This window comes from Physcomitrium patens, chromosome 3 (genome assembly GCF_059467195.1).
Source record: "Physcomitrium patens ecotype Gransden chromosome 3, ASM5946719v1, whole genome shotgun sequence".
NCBI classification, from domain to species: Eukaryota; Viridiplantae; Streptophyta; class Bryopsida; order Funariales; family Funariaceae; genus Physcomitrium; species Physcomitrium patens.
In genome coordinates, this window is record NC_143412.1 from 24,463,236 (window position 1) to 24,487,587 (window position 24,352).

The 24,352-nt window shown below is 28.8% G+C and overlaps 2 protein-coding genes across 3 annotated transcripts; both read right to left on the reverse strand.

Moving 5' to 3' along the window:
• Positions 1–1,698: 1,698 nt before the first annotated feature.
• LOC141045218 (uncharacterized) lies at positions 1,699–4,622 on the reverse strand. 2 transcript variants are annotated; one of them, XM_090249319.1, is made up of 3 exons: positions 3,649–4,622; positions 2,775–3,515; positions 1,699–2,600 (listed from the first exon to the last, which is right to left on the reverse strand). In XM_090249319.1, the coding sequence occupies exons 2-3, from the start codon at positions 2,937–2,939 to the stop codon at positions 2,283–2,285; spliced, it is 483 nt and encodes a 160-aa protein (XP_090105445.1). In that variant the 5' UTR covers positions 2,940–3,515; positions 3,649–4,622; the 3' UTR covers positions 1,699–2,282. The 2 variants fall into 2 exon arrangements, with proteins under 2 accessions (XP_090105445.1, XP_073389058.1); XM_073532957.2 differs by lacking the exon at positions 3,649–4,622 and having other exon boundaries at positions 2,814–3,609.
• A 67-nt stretch (positions 4,623–4,689) lies between these two features.
• On the reverse strand, positions 4,690–23,247 carry LOC149989610 (uncharacterized). The gene is made up of 6 exons (XM_090248664.1): positions 23,233–23,247; positions 21,047–21,322; positions 20,012–20,061; positions 19,502–19,558; positions 18,991–19,078; positions 4,690–4,998 (listed from the first exon to the last, which is right to left on the reverse strand). The coding sequence occupies exons 1-6, from the start codon at positions 23,245–23,247 to the stop codon at positions 4,690–4,692; spliced, it is 795 nt and encodes a 264-aa protein (XP_090104790.1).
• Between the last annotated feature and the right edge of the window lie 1,105 nt (positions 23,248–24,352).

Consider the following 24,352-nt stretch of genomic DNA (forward strand, 5'->3'; position numbering starts at 1 on the left):
TGTAGGTCAGTCACACAAGTGATTGCACAAACAAAGGATATGTGGGTGGGTGATCTCTTCAAGTCCCACAAAACATGACACATTTGCAGCCTCAAACATTCAGAGGCCAACTTGTGCACACGAAGGATGCAGGATTAACTAGACTGAAGATGCGACTTTAAGGATCAAAACCCCAAACACTCACTGCACCCACCTTCCCATTTCAAAGTTTTATTTAAGTTGAGTGATTATTTCTTCTTCTAATTCCTTTGGAGAAAGAGTTTAGTTATTGCATGATTCATCAGTTATTAGCCTACTTAAACGACTTTTGATTGGCATGGAAAAGAAAATCTGGATTGGATGTTTAGTTTTTTTATGGAGGTTTTGTTGAAGGTTTTGTTGAAGCTTTTCTTTACTATGAGAATACTTAAAATATTAAAAGCTCTTATCTAACCAACCAAAACCATGTTACTCAAAAAACATGCATTTATTTCAATGCAACAACTGTTTCTATTGCTTTATTATCCAAAAAATTGCAATTTAATAATATTTTATTTTTTTAAAATAAATTTTATATTCATGTATTTTTTTAAGCTATGTCTAAGTTTAATGTTTATTCTAATTACTTCAAGTAAAATTAAAATTAGTTCATAACATTAAATTATAATTATTAATATTTATATTAGTGGTTGATTGAAAAATATATTTATTTCAAACAATGTATTTAAGACTTTTTCATATGATGATTTTAAATGCATAAAATTGTACACAATACATGACAACAAACATGTTATTTTTTTATTATTTCTATTTATATATTCTAGCATGTGTAGGGCTAACTTGAAAAACTTTATGCATGTTTAGCCAAAATGATCATTACAAAGGAAAGATCTAATAAGCGTAATGTAAAAAAATAAATAAAATATTGATTTTATAAAGAATTTAGATAATTCTTAAACTTTAACAAATCTTGGCATATTTTAAGGATTGTTGAAAGATCTCTACAAGTAATAGTGATATTTTTGCAATATTTAAGGTAAAAATGAAGACTCTTATTTTCATTGACACAATAGATTTTTTAAGTTGTACATAGAAGGTCTTATAAACTAAAAAGAATATTATATAGATCCTTAATAGCATTAATTAAATCAAGGATTTAACTAATATTTCTTTTTCTAATATATAAGTCTTTTCTTCTAAAGATAGAAATGTTTAATTTCTTTTTTCATACATCAACAACATTAGGGTCTTTGTAGACAAAATCATATATTTGGATGTTCTACAAATATATGAGTAAATTATAATAAATTTATTAGAAATCTTATCTCAATTTGAAAAAAATATGATTATTATTCTAGATATATGGTAAATGAAAATATTTACTTTTAGATTTGTGAGATTACAAGTACATCAAAAAATCTTAAAAAAGAAAAATACATAAAAATGAACAAAAGAAATATAGAGTTGATTGTACATAAATAGAAGAAAATAAAGATCAATCATGCATAAAATAAACTATTCACTTGTTTTGATGAAAGGATAGAATTTATGCTATAACAATATTAAAATTCATCTATGCCAATGTTTAAAGGTCTATGAAAAAGAAATGTGGTTGGGCAAACCGAGGTATTATTTGAGATTTATTGATGATAATCTTAAAAGGATATGGATATACTCATTGAAAGTCAAGAGCAAGTTTCGAGATGTTCTGAAATTGAAGGAGTTTATGAAGAAGTAAACAAAGAACTTTATTAAACTTTACTAACAGGGCTGTATCAATGGTAGGAAATACACATCTGTGCAGTTTAAAAGAGTACTTGGGTGTATCGATCAGGTTGGATTCCAACCCACAAGTTGTGGCTTCTTCTTATCACCTCAAAAGCAGTAGAGTTGTGAAGTGTGCCTCCATGTTCCTAGATCTCGATAGATTCGACAAAGCCCAGTTAGCAGTGACAATGTGATCCACTTTGTAGAATTTGCCTCAGAGACTGTAAAAAAAACTTGAGTCAAGTTTTTTAAGTAACTGCTGACTATGAAACTCTAGTCTGACGTAGAAACCCATCTCATCTACGATTTGAGGTTGGATGTGGCTGGAGACTTGGGATTCGTTTACGAAAGATGCTGTTTAATGTGAGGTTCGAAGCTTTGAACACCTTGACAAGCAGACGCAATTCCAGGTCTGCAGGCACTGGTTAACCTGGACGCAACCGAAGCAGCCTCACCTCACTCACTGTAGAGGTGGCTGTACGGGCACCAAGAAATTTAGGAGCACAAACGAAGTTAGACCGACTCTGAGGATAGTTTCATGTCGCACGAGATGTGGGGGGCTTGTGACGTCCGTTGAGTGCCGGAGAACGATGCCACCATTCTTCGTAACTGTTGTACGATTTGCTGTCCTTGATGAGCATGAGGATCTGGCAGTTACAGTTACAGCGCTTGCTGGTCCTCTTTTTTTTTTTTTTTTTTTTTTTTTTTCTCTCCCAGATTTCGTTCTCACAGTGCCAGCGCTCCCTGATCTTTGATGATTTTCCCCTGGAAATTCCAGGCAAGGCTAAAGTGGTACCAACATCCTCCATAACTGAAGCCCTTGTGTAACATTTGGCATCGATCATGGTTGGGCACTACAGATGAAGATCCAAAGAGTCAGCAAAAGTTTCTTATTGTTCTGGAAGAGAACCGTTGGGTTCCGCTCAATTCATTATTAAGACTGCTTGAAGTTGAAAGTATACAGCTAACAAATGCCTCGGTGCTAAGACTTAGCTAGGATTGAGATTTCTAGAACCGCCAGGACGTACTTGCATGGCATGTGGACGAGGAAGTGGAAGAGTCGTCACCGGGGGATTGATGAGCGCTCCGTGCATTCCAGATGAGCGCAGAGCGTGGGTCTCAAATCTCAAGAGGGCCATGGGAGGTCCCTCGACTGGGTAACTTCTGGCCTCGACAGCGAACTCAGTATTCATAACTTTTGTGAACTGGACAATGAACTTTCACAAATCATGGGATATCAAGTCTGAACAGTTTGAATAAAGTGGCAATGTTTGATGAAAACCTCAGCTCTATTGAACAAAGAATTTGAAACTACAATGTTTGGGAACCGACATATCCACAAGATTTTCCGAACACGCCCTTGGTCGTGTCAAGACCTCTTCGTGGTGATTTATTTGCGGTGTTGAAGATTCCTTTTGGCCTTCCAGAACTCTCTACATTAGCCATTACTCTTCTGCAATCTGAACTGCAGCAATACTATTATCTTTGCCAAGAACACAGACAATTTGTAAGTTAAATTACCTGTACAGGCTATCAGAACAATGCACTAGTTACATAAGTATTGGTAGCTTTCGTGGTCGAGGGAGTGGAAACTTTCCAACTATGAACAGAAATTCTAAATTTTCTATAGGCTTTCGCCACAAGCAGGCGGACAGGAAGCTGTTCCACTGTGGGTCGGCGTTGCGAAAACGATGATATAGTCATCTTACAGAGTTCCTCACAATTGTGAGGCAGACCCCCCTTCACAATCTTGCAAGAAGAAACCCATACTGAAGGAGAACGTACATTTGAGTACTTTAATGCGACTTCATATGATCATGGGCTTCCAAACTATCACATGTAAATTTGGTTCGAGCTAAAGTATAAAGGAAATGAAAAGCCAATTTGAAGATTTTTGCTCACCTTTCGCATCCCATTCCATGCCGGTAGGCTGACGGTCAGATCAATCACAGTATAGTCAAGGCTCCAGTTGTCCACTGCCGGGTCATGAGGGCGCTATTGCCTTTTTTTTTCTTTTTTTTTTTTTTTTTTTTTTTTTTCCTTTTTTTGTTTGGTAACAAGATCTGCGGCTGATACCCCGAGTGTCAAATTTAGACAAGACGAAAGTTCACAGAATTCCACAGAAATCGGTACCAGCTTCAGACCAGAGAAAGAGACAATCTGAGATTGCATATGCATTGAATTTTAAACGGTCAACGTCGATCTGCACGGAATTTGAGGATGATGCAGCTCTAGGAGTCTCGACGCACCCAACAGTTGGATTGCGACCAACAAGGCTGGAGGCATCGCAACGAAGCACCGGAGGAGCTCTCACATCTGTGTAAAGGGCGTATAAGATAGATTTGGAGTATCTCAAGAAACGTGCGATAGTTGCATACTTCGTTGGAGGTAAACAACCCTCCTTCGGTTATTTCAAGTTGGGTGGATTCATTACAAAAACAAGTTGGTGACTGGGTGGGAGTTGGGCGGATTCATTACAAAAACTGGTAAGAGGTTTCTTTCAGATCATAAGCTGCCAACCGGGAATTACACAAAAATTGTTAATGTTGACTCCTCACAAGTCCTGGTGGGGGACTTGTATCCTCCAAACTTGGACCCCCTGGTTTCAACAGTTCGCGGCCTTCAGGTCTGAAAGTCCCGACCTAAGTCACCCTTAAGAACATCCAAGGGAGTTTCATGCGGCGGTGAACAGATGGCGGGTGGATTAGGTGATCAAGGTGAACAGATGGCGGGTGGATTAGGTGATCAAGGTGAACAGATGGCGGGTGGATTAGGTGAACAATATGGACTGGACCGCAGCGGATAATCCAGCACTTGATCGGGAAGCCTAATCTGTCCCCCTTACCTATGCCATCTCCCTCCCATCTCCGGACATACTCCCCTGCAGGTAGCTCATGATCTAGATGACTCTGGCGGGGTTCAGAGCCAACACTCCCAATTATCCTATGATAATATCCCGAATCCCCTTCTAGACTGTTCGGCTCCACCACGGTTAATGGTTGCATGCCCGACTGAAATTGTGGGAGATTCCCAAACTTGCCCAATCAGTTCCAGCGATGCCCTTGCTAGACCCACATTCGATCTCAATGGTCTTGCTCCATCCTCCCAATCCATTGTCTTTGGCAACACCGGAGACGCTTCCATAGCATACCCTCCCCAGCTCTTGATTTCCACTAACCATGATGATATCCCTTCGGCTGTATCAACCTCCCGTTCATACTCTATGACATCTTCGGGATCTCGCCTCCCCGACTACCTCCACTCACAGTTTATGGAGTGGCTCGGGGAGAGGGATCTGCTTCCTCTAAACGGAGGCTTTATCACCAAGCAAGCCTTACTGATTTTCAACTCTATCTAATACAGGATCTCTAGAAGTCCCCTCGCTGCCAACGCTCGTCCATACTAGTCCATATTTGCATAATTATTGTAGAGTGTTGATGTATTTTGTGAAGTTTGTTTGAGAATACATCAAATATCTAGTTGTAAAAGGTAAAATGGAACTTGCAGTAAGAAGATCTTAACAACTCTATTAGAATTCTAAACAAACTCCAATTGAATTATAACAACCTTAACCAATCTTTAATTAAATCTTAAAGAAGTCTCAAAGGAATTACAAAAAAACATAAAGAAATCATAAATTAATCTTAAATATGTATATAATAAATAAATAAATAAATAAATAAATAAATAAATAAATATATATATATATAATAAAGAAAATACTATAAAAAATAAAAATCTTAATAGAATCCTAATCAAATCTTAATATAACCTTCAAAAAATCCTAAACAAATCATAACCAAATTTTAACCAAATTTTAACCAAATCCTAATAAATCCTAATAAATCCTAATAAATCCTAATGAAATCCTAAATTTTAATTCTAGACCAAATCTTAATAAAACCTTGATAAAATTCTAACCATATTCTAAACCAAATCCTAATCAAATCTTAATGAGATCTTAAACTAATTATAAGCAAATTCTAATCAAATACTAAACCTTAATTAAATTCTAATAAAATATTAAATTCTAATTCTAAATCAAATTTTAATCAATTTAAATTAAAATTTAATTAAATATTAAATCCTAATAAAATTCTAATCAAATTCTAAATTCTAAAATCTTAAATAATTTCAAAAAAATCCTAACTAAATCTTAATCAATTCCTATACATATTCGAAAATCTCAATAAATATTAATTGAATTGTTGTTCTTGACTAAGATTTCACCAAAACTTCAATCTACATGCAATTTACAATCAAATTTTTTTTGAAAAGAATCAAATTCACCAATTGAAAAAAAAAAACTCTCAAAACCTCTTGGATGATGGTGGCCCTCCTTCTTGAACTTGAATGTTGATCCTAAAAAAAGAAGGAATTAGTTAGAGAGGAAAAGAGAGGGGAGAGGAGGGAGGGGGAGAGGGGGAGGAGGGAGAGGAGGGAGGGGGAGAGGGGGAGGAGGGAGAGATATGCATATAGATTGTATACCATATTTTACACTTTGTCATGAGGTCTGGCCACTCTTGTTGTAGACATGTTCAAAAGACCAGACTTTTGGGTCTTTTTGAAAGAGATCTATGAATTTTAAATATATGTGCCTCAACAAAGTAGGAAAGAGGTTGGAAATGTAGGCAAAGCTTCTCTCTATCCTCCCAAAGGGTTGCCAATGGTTTCTTTGTGGTGATTGGAATGTTGTCAAGAAAAAGATAGACAAATATTTTTTTGTGGAAAAATCATAAAAACACCAAAGAAAAGAGCTCTTGAAGAATTGACCTTGTCTTTATAAATAATTGTTCAATTTTTGGCTAATAGCTAAGTAATTTTTTTATAGAATAATAAAAAAAAGAGACAACATAAAAGTCTTAGCTTGGTAAGATTGAATCTATACCTTCCAACTTATAAGAGCCAAGGCATAGCTAAATTTAGATTATAGTATTTAGAACAATTGTAACTATTTCACCCACACATTGATTTATAAATAGATTTTTTTTCAAGTCAAGATTTCAAAAAAATCTACTTATAAAATGAATGGTAGATTCATATCTTTGAAGGATATTGCTTAGAAGATCACAAAGATTTGGAAGTCCAATCCCAACCTTAGATTTATGGAAAAACTTTGATGCATTATTAAATTTTATAAAGAATTCTATTTGAAAAAGACTAAAGCATATCAAAGTACAAAATTGAACTTATAAGCTTCTCTATTCAAGGTTTTCACTACCTTTCAAATTGATTTTTTCAACTCAAGGTATTAATCCCACCTTAACAATGTGGCGGATAGATTATAAGGCCATGAATAGAGACAAGCAGATGGATAATAGATCCAAAGTCGGGTCAAGTAGTTTTAGATTGATAATTCCGGCTCAAAAGATTTTTTTAATGCTACTTGGAAATACATTGGTGCATCATGCATCACAAAATTATATAATAATTAGAGTGCAACTTTCTTAGATCAATACAATCTAAAAACAATTGTGGTACATATTATAAGAATTTGTACAAATCGATGATTTAGTCTTCAAAACTAGCTAGTATAGAGGTACTTAGCTCTCTCACTTACATGAGAAAGCTAGAGGCCATCCTTAGGAGCATGTCAACAATACATGTCTTTAGCTCTAATGATGTAATCACAATTTTTTTTAAATTGTATTAGGAGTTGTTTAAAGAAGACTACCTCTTCATGCATACAAAAGCTAGTAGAAAGAAGACACTACCAACTAAGGTGATCAATGGCCTTATTTTATTATTATACAAAAGAAGAGTCCAATGTCACCTCACAAATTAAAGGCCCATCATGCTCTTTAACGTGGTCTATAAGCTATTTGCTAAAGCCTTAGAATTGCACCTCCAATATGTACTCAAAGAACTTATTAGATATGTCCTATCTATCTTTCTTTCAACATACTTCATTCTTAGCAACATACTATGGACTCATGAAACTATTTATTGAGCAGTCTATTGAAAATAAACACTAATTTTTTTAAAATTGGGTTTCAATAAGGCCTACAACATGGTAGGGTGGCTTGTTTTCTTTTGGACAATGGCAATTCTAGGCTTCTTTGAGGAATACATGGAAATGACAAAGCTTCTCTTTCAGAATGCCATGGCTTGCATGTAGATAAATAGAGGCTTCTTCTAGCCTTCAATATTAATCAAGATATATACTAGAGATGTTTCTTAATGCTATATCTCTTTATAATGATTGCCAAAGTTTTCAACTATATAATAAAAAAATACTGTGGTAGATTAGATTAAAGGTATCTAATTATCTATTTAGGATAGACAACAAATTATCAACCAATAGGCCAATGACACCTCTTTAGCCATTGAAAGTAAAAAAAACCTCAACACAAAAGCTCATCTCTATTTTGGTTTCATTCTATTAAGGCTCATGTCTAGTATTCAATTGGAAAAATCTTAGATATATTGGTAGGGTGATAGAGCCCTTGATTGTCTCTCATGGACTAATCACCTTGAGGTTAAATAGGTGGAAGAAGATACAATAAACTCTCTATTAAGAATCTTATTTAGATTATTCAACATGATATACATGGTTGATGAACTTTTCAAAGCGAAGATCAAGAAAAAATTGAAGTATTGGTGTTTGATTAAAATTAATGCTATGGATTAGAGAATTATTGCAAACAAAGTTTTTTTTTATTATCCATCTACTTCTTTACCTTGATATGAAAGGAAAAAAATAAAGAGAGCACAAAGACTAGTATTCTAAAAATTTGGGCCAACATCCAAAATGATCTCTAGTCCAATTTAATTTATTACACCTGATATAAGATAGCTTCGCTACAATGATATCAATTAAGGAACAATGGGGGCTTTGATCTTATTAATCTTAAAGATGCCTTTATTGTTCTAATAAAAAAATGGATCATTATAGCTTACAAGTCCAAAATATTTAATTTAAACAAAAGGATTTGATTTTGAATCTTTCACTTCTAATCATACATAGATGGCTATTGGATTCTTAATCTTAAGTATTTTATTCAATCAAATTATCAAACCAAGTAAAGATCTAAGATTTGGAATTAGATTGGAACTTCATAGATATCTTTGATTAAAAAATTGGTCTTGTTCCAACCAAGCTCTCATGAAGAACTCATGAATAAATCCTTCTAGTGGTCAAGATTCACCTCCTCTTCCTTGTCCCTCCCATATTACCTTTGATTTTTCTAAAATTAATGTGGTACAATTATGCAAATCAAGGTTGTTTCATATTTAAGATGCCATATTCAAATATCAATTTTTTATTATTATAAAAGTCACAAAGAGATTTAAGATCCTAACAATTGAAGGATGGACTTATGAAGTAATAGTTCAAAGTTTCCCTAGCTTTTAGAGGTGCATGTTGTCCATAGCCTCACTATCCCTCAAAAAATAGAAGTGAATAGAGTATTATCTAAGAGTATCTTATAAACTCTTTACCTTGGTTGTACTATTTATCTAGAGCTTGCAAATCAATATTGATAATTTATAAAAAAAGTGGCCTATTATGGAAGGTACCCTGCTATTCATTATCTATTGATGCAACCATGATTAATTATAAAATGATGCAACCATGATTAATTATATAATATGATGCAATTTTCAGCAACCATGATTAATTATAAAATCTACGACAAGGAACTTCTTTTAATTGTGGATTCTTTTCAAGAATGATATTTCAAAAAATATTCTACATATCTTACTATTTTTGGAATCTTCTAGTCTATGATTGTGTGAATATTTTTAGGATCCATCATTAGACCATTGTTTAAAATGATTTATCCTAAAAAGTCAACTTGAGTAGTATTGAATACTTACTTTTCTATCTTAGCGTACAACCCCATATCTCTAAGTTTTTGTAACACACATCAAAAATGAACTTTATATTCTTCTACATTCTTAGAATAGATTAAAATCTCATCTAAGTAAAAAAAAAAAAAAAAAATCATCTAGAAACTCACAAAAAATATCATTCATAAGATGTTGAAAAGTAGCTACTACATTTGTGAGTCCGAAAGGCATGACATTATATTCAAAGTGTCCATATCTTGTTCGAAATACAGTCTACTATTCATCTCCTTCTTTAATACGAATTAGATTGTACGCTCCTCGTAGATCTATTTTTATATAGATCTTAGCTTAATTTAATAAACCAAGAAGTCCACATATTAAATGTAAAAGATATCTATTTTTGATGGTAATCTTATTGAGTCCTCAATAATCTACGCACATTTGGAATGATTCATTTTTTTTCTTCACAAATAAGATAAGAGCTCCTGTAGGAGATTTTGAATGGCATATGAAATTTTTGGCCTATTTCTCATCAATATACTTTTCGAGTTCAGGCAACTTATTTTGTGATAAACTATAGATTTGACCAAATTGTAGCTGAGTTTCTTCTTTAAGTTCGATTGAGCAATCATATCGATGATGCTTTGAGAAAACATCTCCATTCTTCTTTTCAAAAATATCTTGAAAATCTTGATATTGACTTGAAATTTCACTTGAAATCTTTCTATCATTTAAAATAGATGTGGCATAAATAACAAAAGATGATCTTTCTTTTGCAGCATGCAAAAAAGCTTTTACACCTACAGATATAGATTTGGCTACAGTAGTCTCATGACTTTCTACTAGATTAGAAAAACTCTTAATGATGTTTGAAAAAAGTCAAGTTTGCGAGAAATCCAATCTATCATAGGATTATACTTTTTTAGCCACGATAAACCTAAAATGACTACATTAGAAAGAGATCTAATTATATTAAAAATTATGCAACTATTATGACCATTTATTATAACATCTATAGGAAGTGTTTCATAAGTAACATCTCCAGAAGATAACAGACGACCATCTATGACTTTTACGTGTACGGATTTAGTTTTTCGTACTAACTATATATTATGACTTTTAACAAATTTTTCATCTAAAAAATAAGCTCAGACTCCTGAATCTATTAAAGCAGATGCTTTGTAATTATTAAATCCTAAACACACATCTATTATAAAACAAGAAGAAGGTTTTGAGGAGAGAAGAGGACCTTCATTAGGAATTGTATAAGATTCTAATTGTACGGTCCCTATTATAGCTGGATAAATTTATTTTTTGACATGTTTTCATCTTTGACAATAGTACTCCTCATTTTATAGTTGCATCATTTTTTTGGATAATATTGAGTAGTGTGCTTAGCTTTTTCATAATATAAACATAGTCCTTCTTGACGACAATAAGTCTTTTCTTATTTGGTAAGAAGTTTAAAATATATTGCATTAATTTGCATGTCTTCTACTTCCAAATGTTTAGATTGAGAAGTCATTGGTGTTGTCATTGAATTGTAATAATGATGAGGTTTTCTTGTCTGATTCTTAAATCAAAATTCAAAAAGCCGATTATCACATTTCACAAGAAAGTCAATTATTTGACTCAATGTTTGAAGATTAGGTAAATTGAGCATCAATTTCTTTATTTCATATTATAATCCGTAGAAAAATTGGCTAATGAGTACTATATCATCCTACTTGATATCTATCGCTAATTATCAAAATTATGAAGCATATAATATCACTGATCAATTGCCTTGTCACACGATACAAATTTTGTTAGTTGCAACAAAGATTGCATCATGCTCTCCATATATAGATCAAAAATCCACTAAGAATGCTTCAAAATTATTCAATATTAGATCACGTCGTTTAAGAAATGATGAAAACTATGATAAAGCAAAACTTGAAAGTAGTGTTTTAATAAACTTGACTTGTGATCCTTGAGTTGGATAACTTTCAGGTTGTAGTTCAATCACCAATTGTACTTGATTGATGAATCTTCAAAACTTAGATCTTGTACCATCAAACTTTTTAAGCAATCTAATTTTTTGTTCTATGAAAATTGAATGATGTTCTATTATAGGACCATTAATATGGCTTGGTATAGATGTTGAAGCAACTCCAATGATAACTATATCTTCATTACCTGATAATCTTGTTGCTCCTTGTGGTGATAGACTAAGTTGATACACTACAAGCATTAATTCTCTTATTTTTTCTTGTATTTGAGCCATTGCATTCTTCATTTTAGCAAGCTTTGCCATGCTAGCACAATAAAAAAAAAAGGTGTCTATTCTCATAGAATACAATATTCAAGAATCAAGAAAAAAAACTTTAGAAAAAATATCAGTTTAGAATAGGATAATCTGTAACTTCTAATATGCTTATGTCTTATTAAAAGAAAGGAGTAATCTATTCTTAATCAAGAAAAGATAAAGCTCTAATATTATATGTATATTCTTATCAACATGTTAAGGACACAAATTGAAAGGTGATGCATAAACTCATGGAATTTGTTTCATAAAGAAAAGTGACAAAATAGAAGAAAATATATATATATATTTAAAGAAGAATTGGAATGGTTACTGCAAAAGACTAAAAAATATAAGACTCTTGAAACTAGACTTAAAGTAAGAAATCAGTTGATAAGAGTGAAGAGGGTTGCACTCTTGTCTCTATATATACTATCTAACCAGGGGCTATATGACGATGTTCTATAGGACCTCCAATATGTGTTGACTTTGTAGGATACATGCCTTGAATTACAAGGCAAGTTTTTCTATGTGTAGGTCACATAGTTAGCTTGGTCTTCAAGCTAACAACATATGTGGTACATGGCCAATTTGTTGATCATGTTTTTAATCCAAAAAATCAATTATAGACACCTATAAAGTTAAAGTAGTGTCTATAAAGCTTTTAAGAAGTTTTTATAGAAGATATTATAGAATTAATTTATTTTTATTTATTTCTACTTACTTCTATCTATTTATATAAGTAATTACTAGTTTACATGTGTATGTTTGTGATAGGAAGTTCCATAGATTTAATTGAATATAGATGGCTCTTTGAATAGTAATACTGTAAATCTTCTCGGTTGAGACGAACAACGTATTATTCAACAAAATACATTGGCTTAGTACTAAATTAATGCAATTTTTTTGGCTAGGCATGGTTGATTATGGTTGCATAGAATAGAAGTAGAATAAATCTTATAGCCAAAAGGCCCCAAATAAAAAGATAGTACTTGAGTACTATTTTTTCAATAGATGGTATTGCAAAAAGGTTTTTATTATATGAATGGACAACAAATTTCATTAGATTTCAACTAAACTTAGTCAAGGCTTTGTCTTCTAATCTAGATAGCTACCTCATCAATCATAAGAGATGACCCTCTATCTTACGCAAGTTTATTAGGCCATCAACCTACTAACTTGTAATTAGTGAATACTAATTTTTACTACCTTTTAATTGTCTAACTCTCTCAAGCTGCAAATAGCTATGTGTTTGTACCATTTTTCACTTTGCAATGAAATTGATTTTTATTTGTGTCAAAAAAAAATAGAGATAATCTGATGGCATTTTGAAGGAAGGAAAAGTGCTTCTGTATGAGATGCCTTTGAATTGGCTATTGACTCTATGTAAATACAAGACTTGAATTTCCAACTGAGCAAATCAATTTATAATTTTTGAAGCTGAGTATTATTATATACCATTGTAGATTATTATTTATTATACTATTGTAAATAAAAATATTTTGAAGAATAATATACAAGAATAAGGTGATATAGAAAATCATTACATTGACAATGAATAAAATAATCAAAATGAGCCTAAAAGAACATATAATTAATTTTGGAGCTCTGACTATCAAGGGAAATAAGACCTTCTTTTTAAACTACATCATAATCTACATAATTTGCTAAAATCAATCAAAATTTTACTATCAAAATCCAACAAAATATCAACACAATTGATATCTTTGTACGAAACTAAATTGACAAATTTTGAATGAAATTCTTCTTAATCCTCAAAATCCTCCTTCTCAAAAGGAATTTCTTTATCAAATCAGTAAGATGGTAGAGAAAGTTGTATGTATATTGTGTTCATTGCATGGAGATACTTAAGTCCCTACAGATTCTAAGTATTCAAGCTGATTAGTACTTCATCTAAAGTATGAAAGTTTTCTATATTTCATGGAAATATAGAGCATGTCTTTTTTGAAATGGGATCAAACTCATCTTCAAAATATTAAAATTTTTATATAATTTAAACTCATTTTTAGAGATTTTTATAACTATATTTGGAGAAAAGAATTGAAAATAAGTAATAAAAATAAAACTCTAATATTTGCAGTAATGATTATCTTAAATTATTATTTATATTATAAAATTCCAACAACTTCTTGTGATGTGGATTGAAACAATGAGACTCTTGCCTATCAATTTTAATATAACTTCAAAGATAAGATTAAAGATCTATTGTTGAAATGATAAAATTATATTTATTTAAAATATTTTATTACTTAGATAACTGCATGCAACATCCAATTCTATGAAAGGTACTAAAAACAAAGATTTGGTTGAAAAGGAACAAACCAAGTAATAGAAATAAATTTGAAGTCTTTAGATATCTATTTATAATACTAATAAATATAAATATTGATACAATATAAAATAAAGTCATTGAAAATAGAATTAAAAAATCAAGTATTTGATATTATCTTCAATATCTTCTAATATTCTTTAAATCTAATAATAGTTAGCCTTATTTTATTTGAATTATATAATCTTGATATTAATTAAAAATCACAAAAGGCTACCTAAAGATCTAGTGTAAGCAATAATAAATCATCTTAATTTTTGTTTTTTTAGAATTGAGACATTTATATAAGATATAAGAAAAAGATTATTATTTGTTATTGATACAACAACAAGTCTTTATTCAAATAGAGGTTGTAGTAGAATCTTAAAGTAATATTAGAAATATTAATCTACCTTTAAAAAAAATAATTTTGATATATTGGCAAAATATTAATCTTGTGAGTGTACAATTAAGCTTCAAAAAGAAGCTCAACCTATGTTTGAACCAATTTGTAAAGTATTGTATAAAAACTTTTTGCTTTGTTTAAATCCTTGCAATGTGTATAAATTATTGTGAATTCAAAAAATTAAGTATCAATAATTACTATTAATAATTTGATTTTTTTAATCTATTTATTTAAGCTAAGATCTATATAAAAATATGTCTATAAGGAATTTAGAATTTGGTATATATTAAAATATTACATAAATAGAATATTATATTTGAAACTATATATGGTCATATTAAATATAGCATTATCTTTTAAGACTTAAAAATACTTTAATAACTTTCCAACTTATAATAAATAATATGATTTGTAAATTTTTAGATAATTTTATTGCATATTATTTAGATAATATTTTTTTTATCTATTTTAAGATTATAGAGGAATATAATCAACATATTTGTCTTATAATAAAAAATTCAAAGATAGAAGATTATATATTTAGATAAAAAAATATTTTTTACATAATATAAGTGGACTTTTTGAAATGTATAATATCAAAAGATGATTTATAAATGAAATTTAAGAAGGTACAAACTATTATGGATTTAAAATCTCTAAATATTATAATTAATTAATTACTTTTAGAATTTACAAATAAATATAGATTATTTATCAAAAAATTCTTAAAAGTTCTTGCATCACTTATAAAATTAACTTCTAAAGACCTATTATAGTGGAATGAAGATGAAAAAGAAAATTTTTAATATTTTAAAATAAAATTTATATAAGCACATGTCATAAAACATTGCAAACTTTTAGAAATATATATATTTTTATAATTTATATTTTACATTTTATACCTTTGTAAAAATCAATAAGACTTATTAAATGTATTATTCAAATATTCTTATCTCATACTAAAATAAAAAAATATTGTATATAATTAATAATAAACTATTCTTTTAAAATCAAAGTAATTGCATCTTTCAGCTTTTAAATTAAAAAAAATAAATTAACACTAATTTTTGTAATAATTTATTTTAAAATATATTAATAGATATTTTTATTCTTGATATTAAAATAAACCTTCATAGTAGTTTTAAAAAATCTAATTTAAAAAAATATCTTTATTTTTATAAAAGATATTTACTTATATTAAAAAGTCAAGTACAAATATATGCACTTCAAGCCTATTACAACTATCTAATAACAAGAAATTTATGATATAATAAAAATTTAGAGCTTATTTATAAAATCTGATGATTTCAAATGTAGATAGCTATTAAAGTATTAAATCAATCTTATAATACTCAAGCTTCAACAAAGATTTTATGATATTAATCCTACAAACTTCTTGATCTTTACATATTCTAAAGAAACATTAGTCATGAGTTTTAAAATACTTCATTACACATTTTTTAATCTCAAATTGTTGTAATTTTATTTGTGTAATAGTACATTATTTAATAAAAATAGTATATTGTATAAAAACTACTATTAATAAAAAAATAACTAAGATTTGTTTTGATAATATATTTATTAATACGACAAACTTCTAAGTAATATTATATTTAAATAAAGATTCTACTTTGTATTGAGGTTTTAAAAGAAAATATTTTATATATTGGATATTGATATTAAGTTATCTTTAGCTTTTTAACTTCAAAATAAAAATAATAATAAAAAAATAAAAATCAAGTGTTCAAATAATACATGCATTGTATTATTAATTATCGTCAAAATAATTAGGTAAGTCTTTTGCCATAAGAAAAATTCTTATTTAATAATGTGGTATATTTTTTCTATTGAATTAAATATTTTTTTGATAATTATAGTTATTTTTTATAATTTGATATTTTTTACTTTTTACTTGTTAAAAGTTGAAAACCTAATAAGAGATTAATTGGCAAGTAAAATAGATAAGCTTTATATAACAATAAAGATAAAACCAAAAAATATTATAAACAACAAATATTAATGTGCCTGTTTATTTATTTATTTTATTTTATTTTTTATTTTATTTTTCAATACATATTTAAATTTGGTATTAAGATATGATTCTTTTGTTGAAATATCAAAAATAATTAACCTTATGATAAGTTGGATTATTAAATAATTGGCTTATTTAGTATTAAAAGATAAAATTTCTTAATTAGATTTATTAAAAACTTGACTTTTTTATTGTTTTAAAATAAATATATAAAAATATATGTATTAATCACAATTATCATAGATAATAAAGATTCACCATTTCTTTTATATATCTCTTAAAATTTATTATTTTTCTTAATTTTATATATTTCTAATCATTACAATACATTCAAAAGATATTTTTATTATTTGTTCTTATTATCTAGTTTTTTATTAATAAAAAAAATTAAAAAATATTTAAAAGATATTTTTAAATAACATATTATATAAGACTAAATACATGAATTATACACTAAATTTATTAATTTACAATTTATCTTATTTTTATTCTATTTAATAAGTATTTTAGAATTTTAACTTAGTATTTTACAATATGTTTTCAAAAAACTAAACATGCATAGTTTTAGTATAATTATAATATATAAAATATATATTTTTTCTAAATTTCAATAATTATCTTATTTAATGTTAATAAAAACATAAATTAAAATAAAAATATTCAACTCTAGGATCTAAAAAAATGAGTTATAAAATTATTTTGGGTTCTTTTTATAAATTAAAAAAAACTTAAAAGCTTAGTTTTAAATTTCAAATTTTAATTGATAAAGAAGGATATTTAGAATATTTCAAATATTTATAAAATAAAAAAACAACTTATAGTTGATTAGATTTCTTATATGTTTAAGTTTAAATCCATAAATAATTATGTAAATTAAATAATTTTTAAACTAAATTTTAAATAATAAAAAAATGATAAGTTTCTTATTATATAAGTGCATTCACAATTTTTTAGTTGTATCATGTAATCAAATACTTATATTTTTTTAAAAATAATTATATCAAAATTTTAAATAAATCAAAAGTCTTAAAAGTTTAGAGATTGATATTATTCTATAATGGCAATTCTATATTTCAAAGACTCAATTCATAATCTCTTCAAATTTCTTTTAAGGAATTTGATTCATTGAGCTAAAATACCTTGCTTTCTTTAAGGATTTAATAGGAAGAGATTTTGATCACATGCAATATGAAAAATTCATAAGAAATAAAATTTAAAAAAGTTAGGAATCATATCTTGCATTCTTAAGTATGGTTGTTTCAAATATAATATCATGCTTTTAGACTTACAAATGCTCAAAATTCTTTTCAACATGTTATATATGATGTATTTTTTTATACTTTTCAATAATTTTATTCTTTTTTATTTTAAAAATATACCTATCTATTAAAAAATATGAAAGAATATAAATAATATGTTTTTTTTATTTCTATAAAAAAACTAAAGATACGAGGTTATTAATAAGGTTTAAATTATTTTTAAAATATTTTTTTAAAGACATTATTTCAGAATAATATCTAAAAGATAAAATAATCTTATATTACTAAAAAGAAAAAAATTAAAAAAAGAGATATATTTAATAAAATAATAAATTAAAATTATCATTTTTAAATATAAAGAATCTAAATTTAAAATAAAGTATAAACTTTAGAATTACCAAGAATATTTAAATTATAATAAGGCAATAATAAAGTAAATAAAAGAGAATTAAGAAAAAATACTTTATTATTTGATTATGAAAATAAAAAAATTATCATAATTCAAAAATATCATGATTTTTGAACATCAACCACTCAAATTAAGTATTATGATAGAAAAAGATTTGCCAATTCATTTGGCAAGCTTATCAAGCTTGAGAAATCATTCAAATTAAGAGTTGTTAAAGAAGAGAGATTTGTCAATTCATTTGGTAAGCTTATCAATCTTGAGCAACCACTCAAATAAAGTCTTCTCAAAGAAGCAAGACTTGCCAAATTATTTGGCAAGCTTGTCAAGATTGAACAATCACTCAAATTAAGTGTTATGAAAGAAGAAAGATTTGCCAATTCAATTGGTAAGTTTGTCATGCTCGAGCAATCACTCAAATAAAGTCTTGTCTAAAAAGAAAGTTTGGCCAATTTATTTGGGAAGCTTAACAAGCTTGAGCAACCACTCAAATCAAGTTTTATAAAAGAAGAAAGATGTGCCAATTCATTTAGCAAGCTTGACAAGCTTGAACAACCATTCAAGTAAAGTCTTATCAAAGAAGATAAATTTGCTAATTCATTTGGCAAGCTTGAGAAGCTTAAGCAACTACTCAAATTAAGTGTTGTCAAAGAAAAAAGATTTGCCAATTCATTTGGTAAGTTTGTCAAACTTGAGCAACCACCCAAGTAAAGTGTTGTTAAAGAAGAAAGATTTGCCAATTCATTTCGTAAGCTTGAGAAACTTGAGCAACCACTCAAATCAAGTGTTGTCAAGGAAGAAAGATTTGCCAATTCATTTGGTAAGCTTGACAAGTTTGATCAACTAATCAACTAATGTCTTATCAAAGAAGAAAGATTTGCCAATTCATATGGCAAGCTTGACAAGCTTGAGCAACCACTTAAATTAAGTGTTGTTAAAGAAGAAAGATTTAAAAATTCATTTGGTAAGCTTGACAAGCTTGAGCAACCACCCAAATTAAGTGTTGTTAAAGAAGAAAGATTTATCAATTCGTATAGCAAGCTTGACAAGTTTGAGCAACCACTCAAATCAAGTATTGTCAAAGAAGAAAGACTTGCCAATTTATTTGGCAAGCTTGACAAGCTTGAGCAACCACTTAAGTAAAGACTTGTCAAAGAAGAAAGATTTGCTAATTCATTTAGCAAGCTTGACAAGCTTCAGTAACCACTTAAATCAAGTGTTGTTAAAGTAGAAAGATTTGTTAATTCATTTGGCAAGCTTGACAAGCTTGAACAACCACTCAAATCAAGTATTGTCAAAGTAGAAAGATTTGTCAATTTATTTCATAAGTTTATCAAACTTAAGCAACGACTCAAATCAAGTCCTATTAAAGAAGAAAGTTTTGCGAATTCATTTAGCAAGCTTGACAAGCTTGAGCAACTAATGAAGTAAAGTCTTGTCAAAGAAGAAAGATTTGCCAATTTATTTGGCAAGCTTGACAAGCTTGAGCAACTACCTAAATTAAGTATTATTAAAGAAGAAAGATTTGCCAATTCATATGACAAGCTTGACAAGCTTGAGCAACCACTCAAGTAAAGACTTGCCAAAGAAGAAATAATTGCCAATTCATATGGTAAGCTTGACAAGCTTGAGCAATCAATCATATCAAGTGTTGTCAAAGAAGGAAGATTTTTTAGTTCATTTGACAAGCTTGACAAGCTTGAGCAACCACTCAAATCAAGTGTTGTCAAAGAAGAAAGATTTTCCAATTCATTTGGCATGCTTAATAAGCTTGAGCAACCACTCAAATCAAGTGTTGTCAAAGAAGAAAGATTTGTCAATTCATTTGGCAAGCTTGTCAAGCTTGAGCAATCTCTCAAACTAAGTATTGTTAAAGAAGAAAGTTTTTCAAATTTATTAAGCAAACTTGTCAAGCTTGAGCAACCACTCAAATCAAGTCTTTTCAAATAAGAAAGATTTGTTAATTCATTTGGTAAGCTTATTAAACTTGAGCATCCACTTATATCAAGAGTTTTTAGAAAAGTTAAGTTTGTTCATTCTTTTGACATTATATTTAAAATTTTGTTATTAAGTAATCTCATATTTGTTATATTTATAAGATTCTTTAAGGCCTTTTGTAATACTTCGAGTTCAATAGATCCATCTAAATCAAGTCTCATCAATGTACTAGTTGTAAACAATGTTTGGGGTAGTGGTTCACGAAGAGTAAATCCGATTAGACTTAATATTGTCAATTCTTCAAATACTTCCCAAAACTCTTTGTTGCATATTACAGAAGGTAACTTTATTCTCTTGTTGTGAAACATAGAGAGATAATTATAATGATTATTTCTTAGTAAAAAAACTTTTAACTTGTTTGCATTTTCTACCAACAATATAAGTATTTTAAATACATCTTTACTTTGCTTTGCTTCAATGTTACATATAAGAATTCGTAAAGAGCAAAAGTATAATCCTTTGATAATAGAACTTTTGAAGATATCTTTCATATTATAATCAAAAATTATACCTTCCAACTGACCAACATGACAAGAAAATAATTAGAAATTACAATCTATAGCTTTATCAAGTATTTAAACCATGTACAAATCTCTAAGTATTTCCTATTGCACCACAAAAGTAATGTAATATTTTTCTTAATAAAAATTAAAATATCTTGTACTTTATTATTTTTAAATATTTATTTTATGTCAATAATGGTACTCAAGTTATTCTACCACTATTTGAAAGTATTACCTTTGTTGTTATTCCATGGATTGGCACTATATTTGCATTTCAAATTCGTGTATCTTTGTATGCTTTTTCTTCTTCAACAATCCTCCGACCCATATCTTGTAATTGATCATGTACTTTTATTACTCCATCTTTTTCTATTTTTATCATTGATTGATGAACCAACATATCCAAAACAATACTTGCATCCTGCTCTTCAACTCCACTTTTCTTATTGGTCCATATTTGTATTATAGTCTCTTTCATTGTGCCACCCCATTTCACATTGTTACAAAAGAAGCAATATATGTCCAAAAACATATTCTTTTTTTCAACTTTCAAGGCATCAAAACTTATCTTCAAAACAATCTATAGCTTATATTCACTGTCTATTTCATCTCCATCCAAAGGTCTTACTCTTCTTAACTTTTGCAAAGCTCTTTCCCAACATTTCAACCTCTTTTGTCCTCCTAAAAATGACCCCAAAACTTTCAAACTCAAGAATAGTCCATTACAAGATCTTACAATCTTTTTGCCAACCTCAATAAGTTCTTTAGGTAATTCATCACCATCTCTACAAGAACAAGCTGTGAACAACCTCAAACTTGCATCTTTATCAAGTTCTCCAATATCAAATTTATGAATCTTTGTAGAACAGCTTTTTTATCACCTCTCAATTTCGAGTTGTCACAATTAGTATGCTATCTTTATTAGAATGTAGAACATCTGTAAATACTACATCATTGATTTGACTCTTGTCCTTCACATCATCCAAGACCAACATGAATTTTTTGCTCATCAATACTTCTTTCATCATAGCTTGTACTTCTTCTAAACTCTTTGGTTTTGATTCAAAGTTTAATTGATTCAAAACTTTGCAAATTATTAAAAGACCATTATACTTCTTTTGAATACTTTCAACAAAGCATGATACATTGTACATGTGATGCATGGTATCAAATGTAATCTTTGCTGATGTAGTCTTTCCAATTCCACCCATACCAACAAAACACAATGCATTTATTCCATTCTTGCATAATTGTTTGATGTTTGACAAATATTATTCTACACCCATTATATTGTCTCTACAATCATGTTTATATTCATATAATCAAATCATGATGTTAACAATATATACAATTCATGCCATAGTCTCCAAATAAATAATCTAACTACATATGCATATTTTTACAAAAAAACTTCATTAAATTACACATATTTGAATGTGTAGATCTTAAAATCAAACAAACCAATGCAACATTCATATCACACCAAATCTCAAATGTAAAGTTTACCAATGTATCATCAACATGAACATCTTTTGATTTACTCCTTTCATGAACTTTTGTCTTTAATGTTCCAAAATGAGGCGTTTTGGCTACATCAATTCCCACCAAGTATTTTTTCTTCAATGTTGTGAGTCTCTTGCAAATGTCTCCAAAACTAGGTCTTTTAGAAGGATTTAAAGTCCAACATTCTTCAATCAATTTACTCAAAACATCACAATTTGAAGGTAACTTTGGTCTTTCACCTTTTTCAATCTTTTTCAATAATTCTTTTTTAGTGTTGATACCATTAAATGGATCTTCACTTGAAAGAATCTTAGAACATGTCATTGCAAAAGAATACATATCTGCTTCAAAAGCACACATCTTCATTGATTTCATTATACTTTTCAATATCTCTAGAGCTGTGTATCTTAAAGTCTCATACATGTATTTATTTTCTTTAACTTTTGGATTCCTTCCCACATTGATCTTTGAACAACCAAAATCAATCAACTTCACAATAGCATAATGAAAACCATTACTAGATTCACCATCATCTATAATATTAAGTAGTATATTATCTGGCTTTAAATCTTGATGTACAATTTGCATGTCATATAAATAACACATCCCTCTTGTAATTTGATAAATAACATCAATAAGAAAGTAATATGGCATTGCTCTTTTTGCCTCTAATATATTGCTCAAACTTGTTTGCATCAATTCCATCACTAAGTATACTTTTTTCCTTAAGTTATTCATCATTGAAGACTCTCCATTCTCATTTACATTACTTTAGGCAGCATAATAATATTTGATCAAGTTTGGATGACTTGTGATAGCCAAGATATCCACTTCTTTCATGAACATATTATTCCAACTAGCATCCATTATTTTTGTTGCAATTGCAAGTCCAAACCACTTTGATTTATAAACTTTTCCAAAAGCACCCTCATTTATAATTTTCCCAAGCTCTAAACTTTTGATATCACTTGATACCTCCAAAGAACCCATCTCTCCACCTTCTATACGCCACAAGTTCGTCAATCTTGTTGATAGATAGTTAGCCAATTCATGATCTTTAAATCGAACATCTTTACTTTTATGGTCTAATCGATTGTGAAGTTCTTCACCATCATGTTTAACTTCTTCATAAGTTGAAACATCAAACAATACAAGTGGAATGTCCTCCATCTTTTTTGGACACTGCTTTGATAATAGATCCATTCCCACATCATAACAAGTCATCAAGTCCCATAGTAACTCTCTAAACATTTCTTTGTTTTCCATTTGAAAGATACTTGCTTCACACCATTGTTCTTGTGCACAAGCTTTTATCAACTTATATATCTTTGATGTTGTATATTGAAATTTGCAAAATAAAATTTTATACTCACTTCTTCCATCGCAACAAGCTCTCAAGACTTCAAATACTTTGATAACACGGCCAAGTGGTTGGCAAATATTTGCACATTGTTTTTTATTCAATACAACTTTAATCTTCAATAACACCTCCATTTCTTGATTGTAATTATAACATTGAGTAAGCACATCTCCAATATCAACTTCTCTTACGTTGAGTACAACTCTAATATCCTCCACAAACTTGTTACAAAATTCCATAGCAAGTGCAAATCCCAATGAACAACAACCAAATAAAAACCTCCACATTGCTAAGACATGCTTCATAAACATCTTAACAAGATAAGCCATAGCAAATATTTGGAAAATATGTATAATCCACCTTCAATCACATGAATAAAACCTTAGTACATATTTTACAACATTTCAATAAATTTTGATCACCAAAAAATTCAATGTAACAAAGATGGTATTAATAAACTTCATACAGACTAAATAAATCTCTTATTACATTTGTGATTCTTTTTTATAACTTTTTATTATCTCTTATTTTTTTTCTATATAACAAATATCTCTACATACATACATACATATATATATATATATATATATATATATAAATTAATAATTAAACATTCATCTCAAATGTTCTTTGATAGCCACAAAACCTTCACACAAAGACAACACATATGTTAACAAAATTGATTAATATGTAAACTATTTACACATGCTTCATACAAACAAAATTAATTCATAT

Bases quoted from the DNA above. Each gene is read 5' to 3' on its own strand.
- LOC141045218 (XM_090249319.1), bottom strand. From the start codon at position 2,939: ATGAATACTGAGTTCGCTGTCGAGGCCAGAAGTTACCCAGTCGAGGGA. The intron at 2,601-2,774 runs GTACGTCCTGGC...CTTCATCTGTAG, and splicing joins CTCGTCCACATGCCATGCAA to TGCCCAACCATGATCGATGC.
- LOC149989610 (XM_090248664.1), bottom strand. The intron at 20,062-21,046 runs AAAGATACACGA...TTGACAAATCTT, and splicing joins TTGAAGAAGAAAAAGCATAC to TCTTCTTTGACAACACTTGA. The intron at 19,079-19,501 runs TGAATTAACAAA...AAACTTGTCAAG, and splicing joins AGCTTGTCAAGCTTGCCAAA to CTTACCAAATGAATTGGCAA.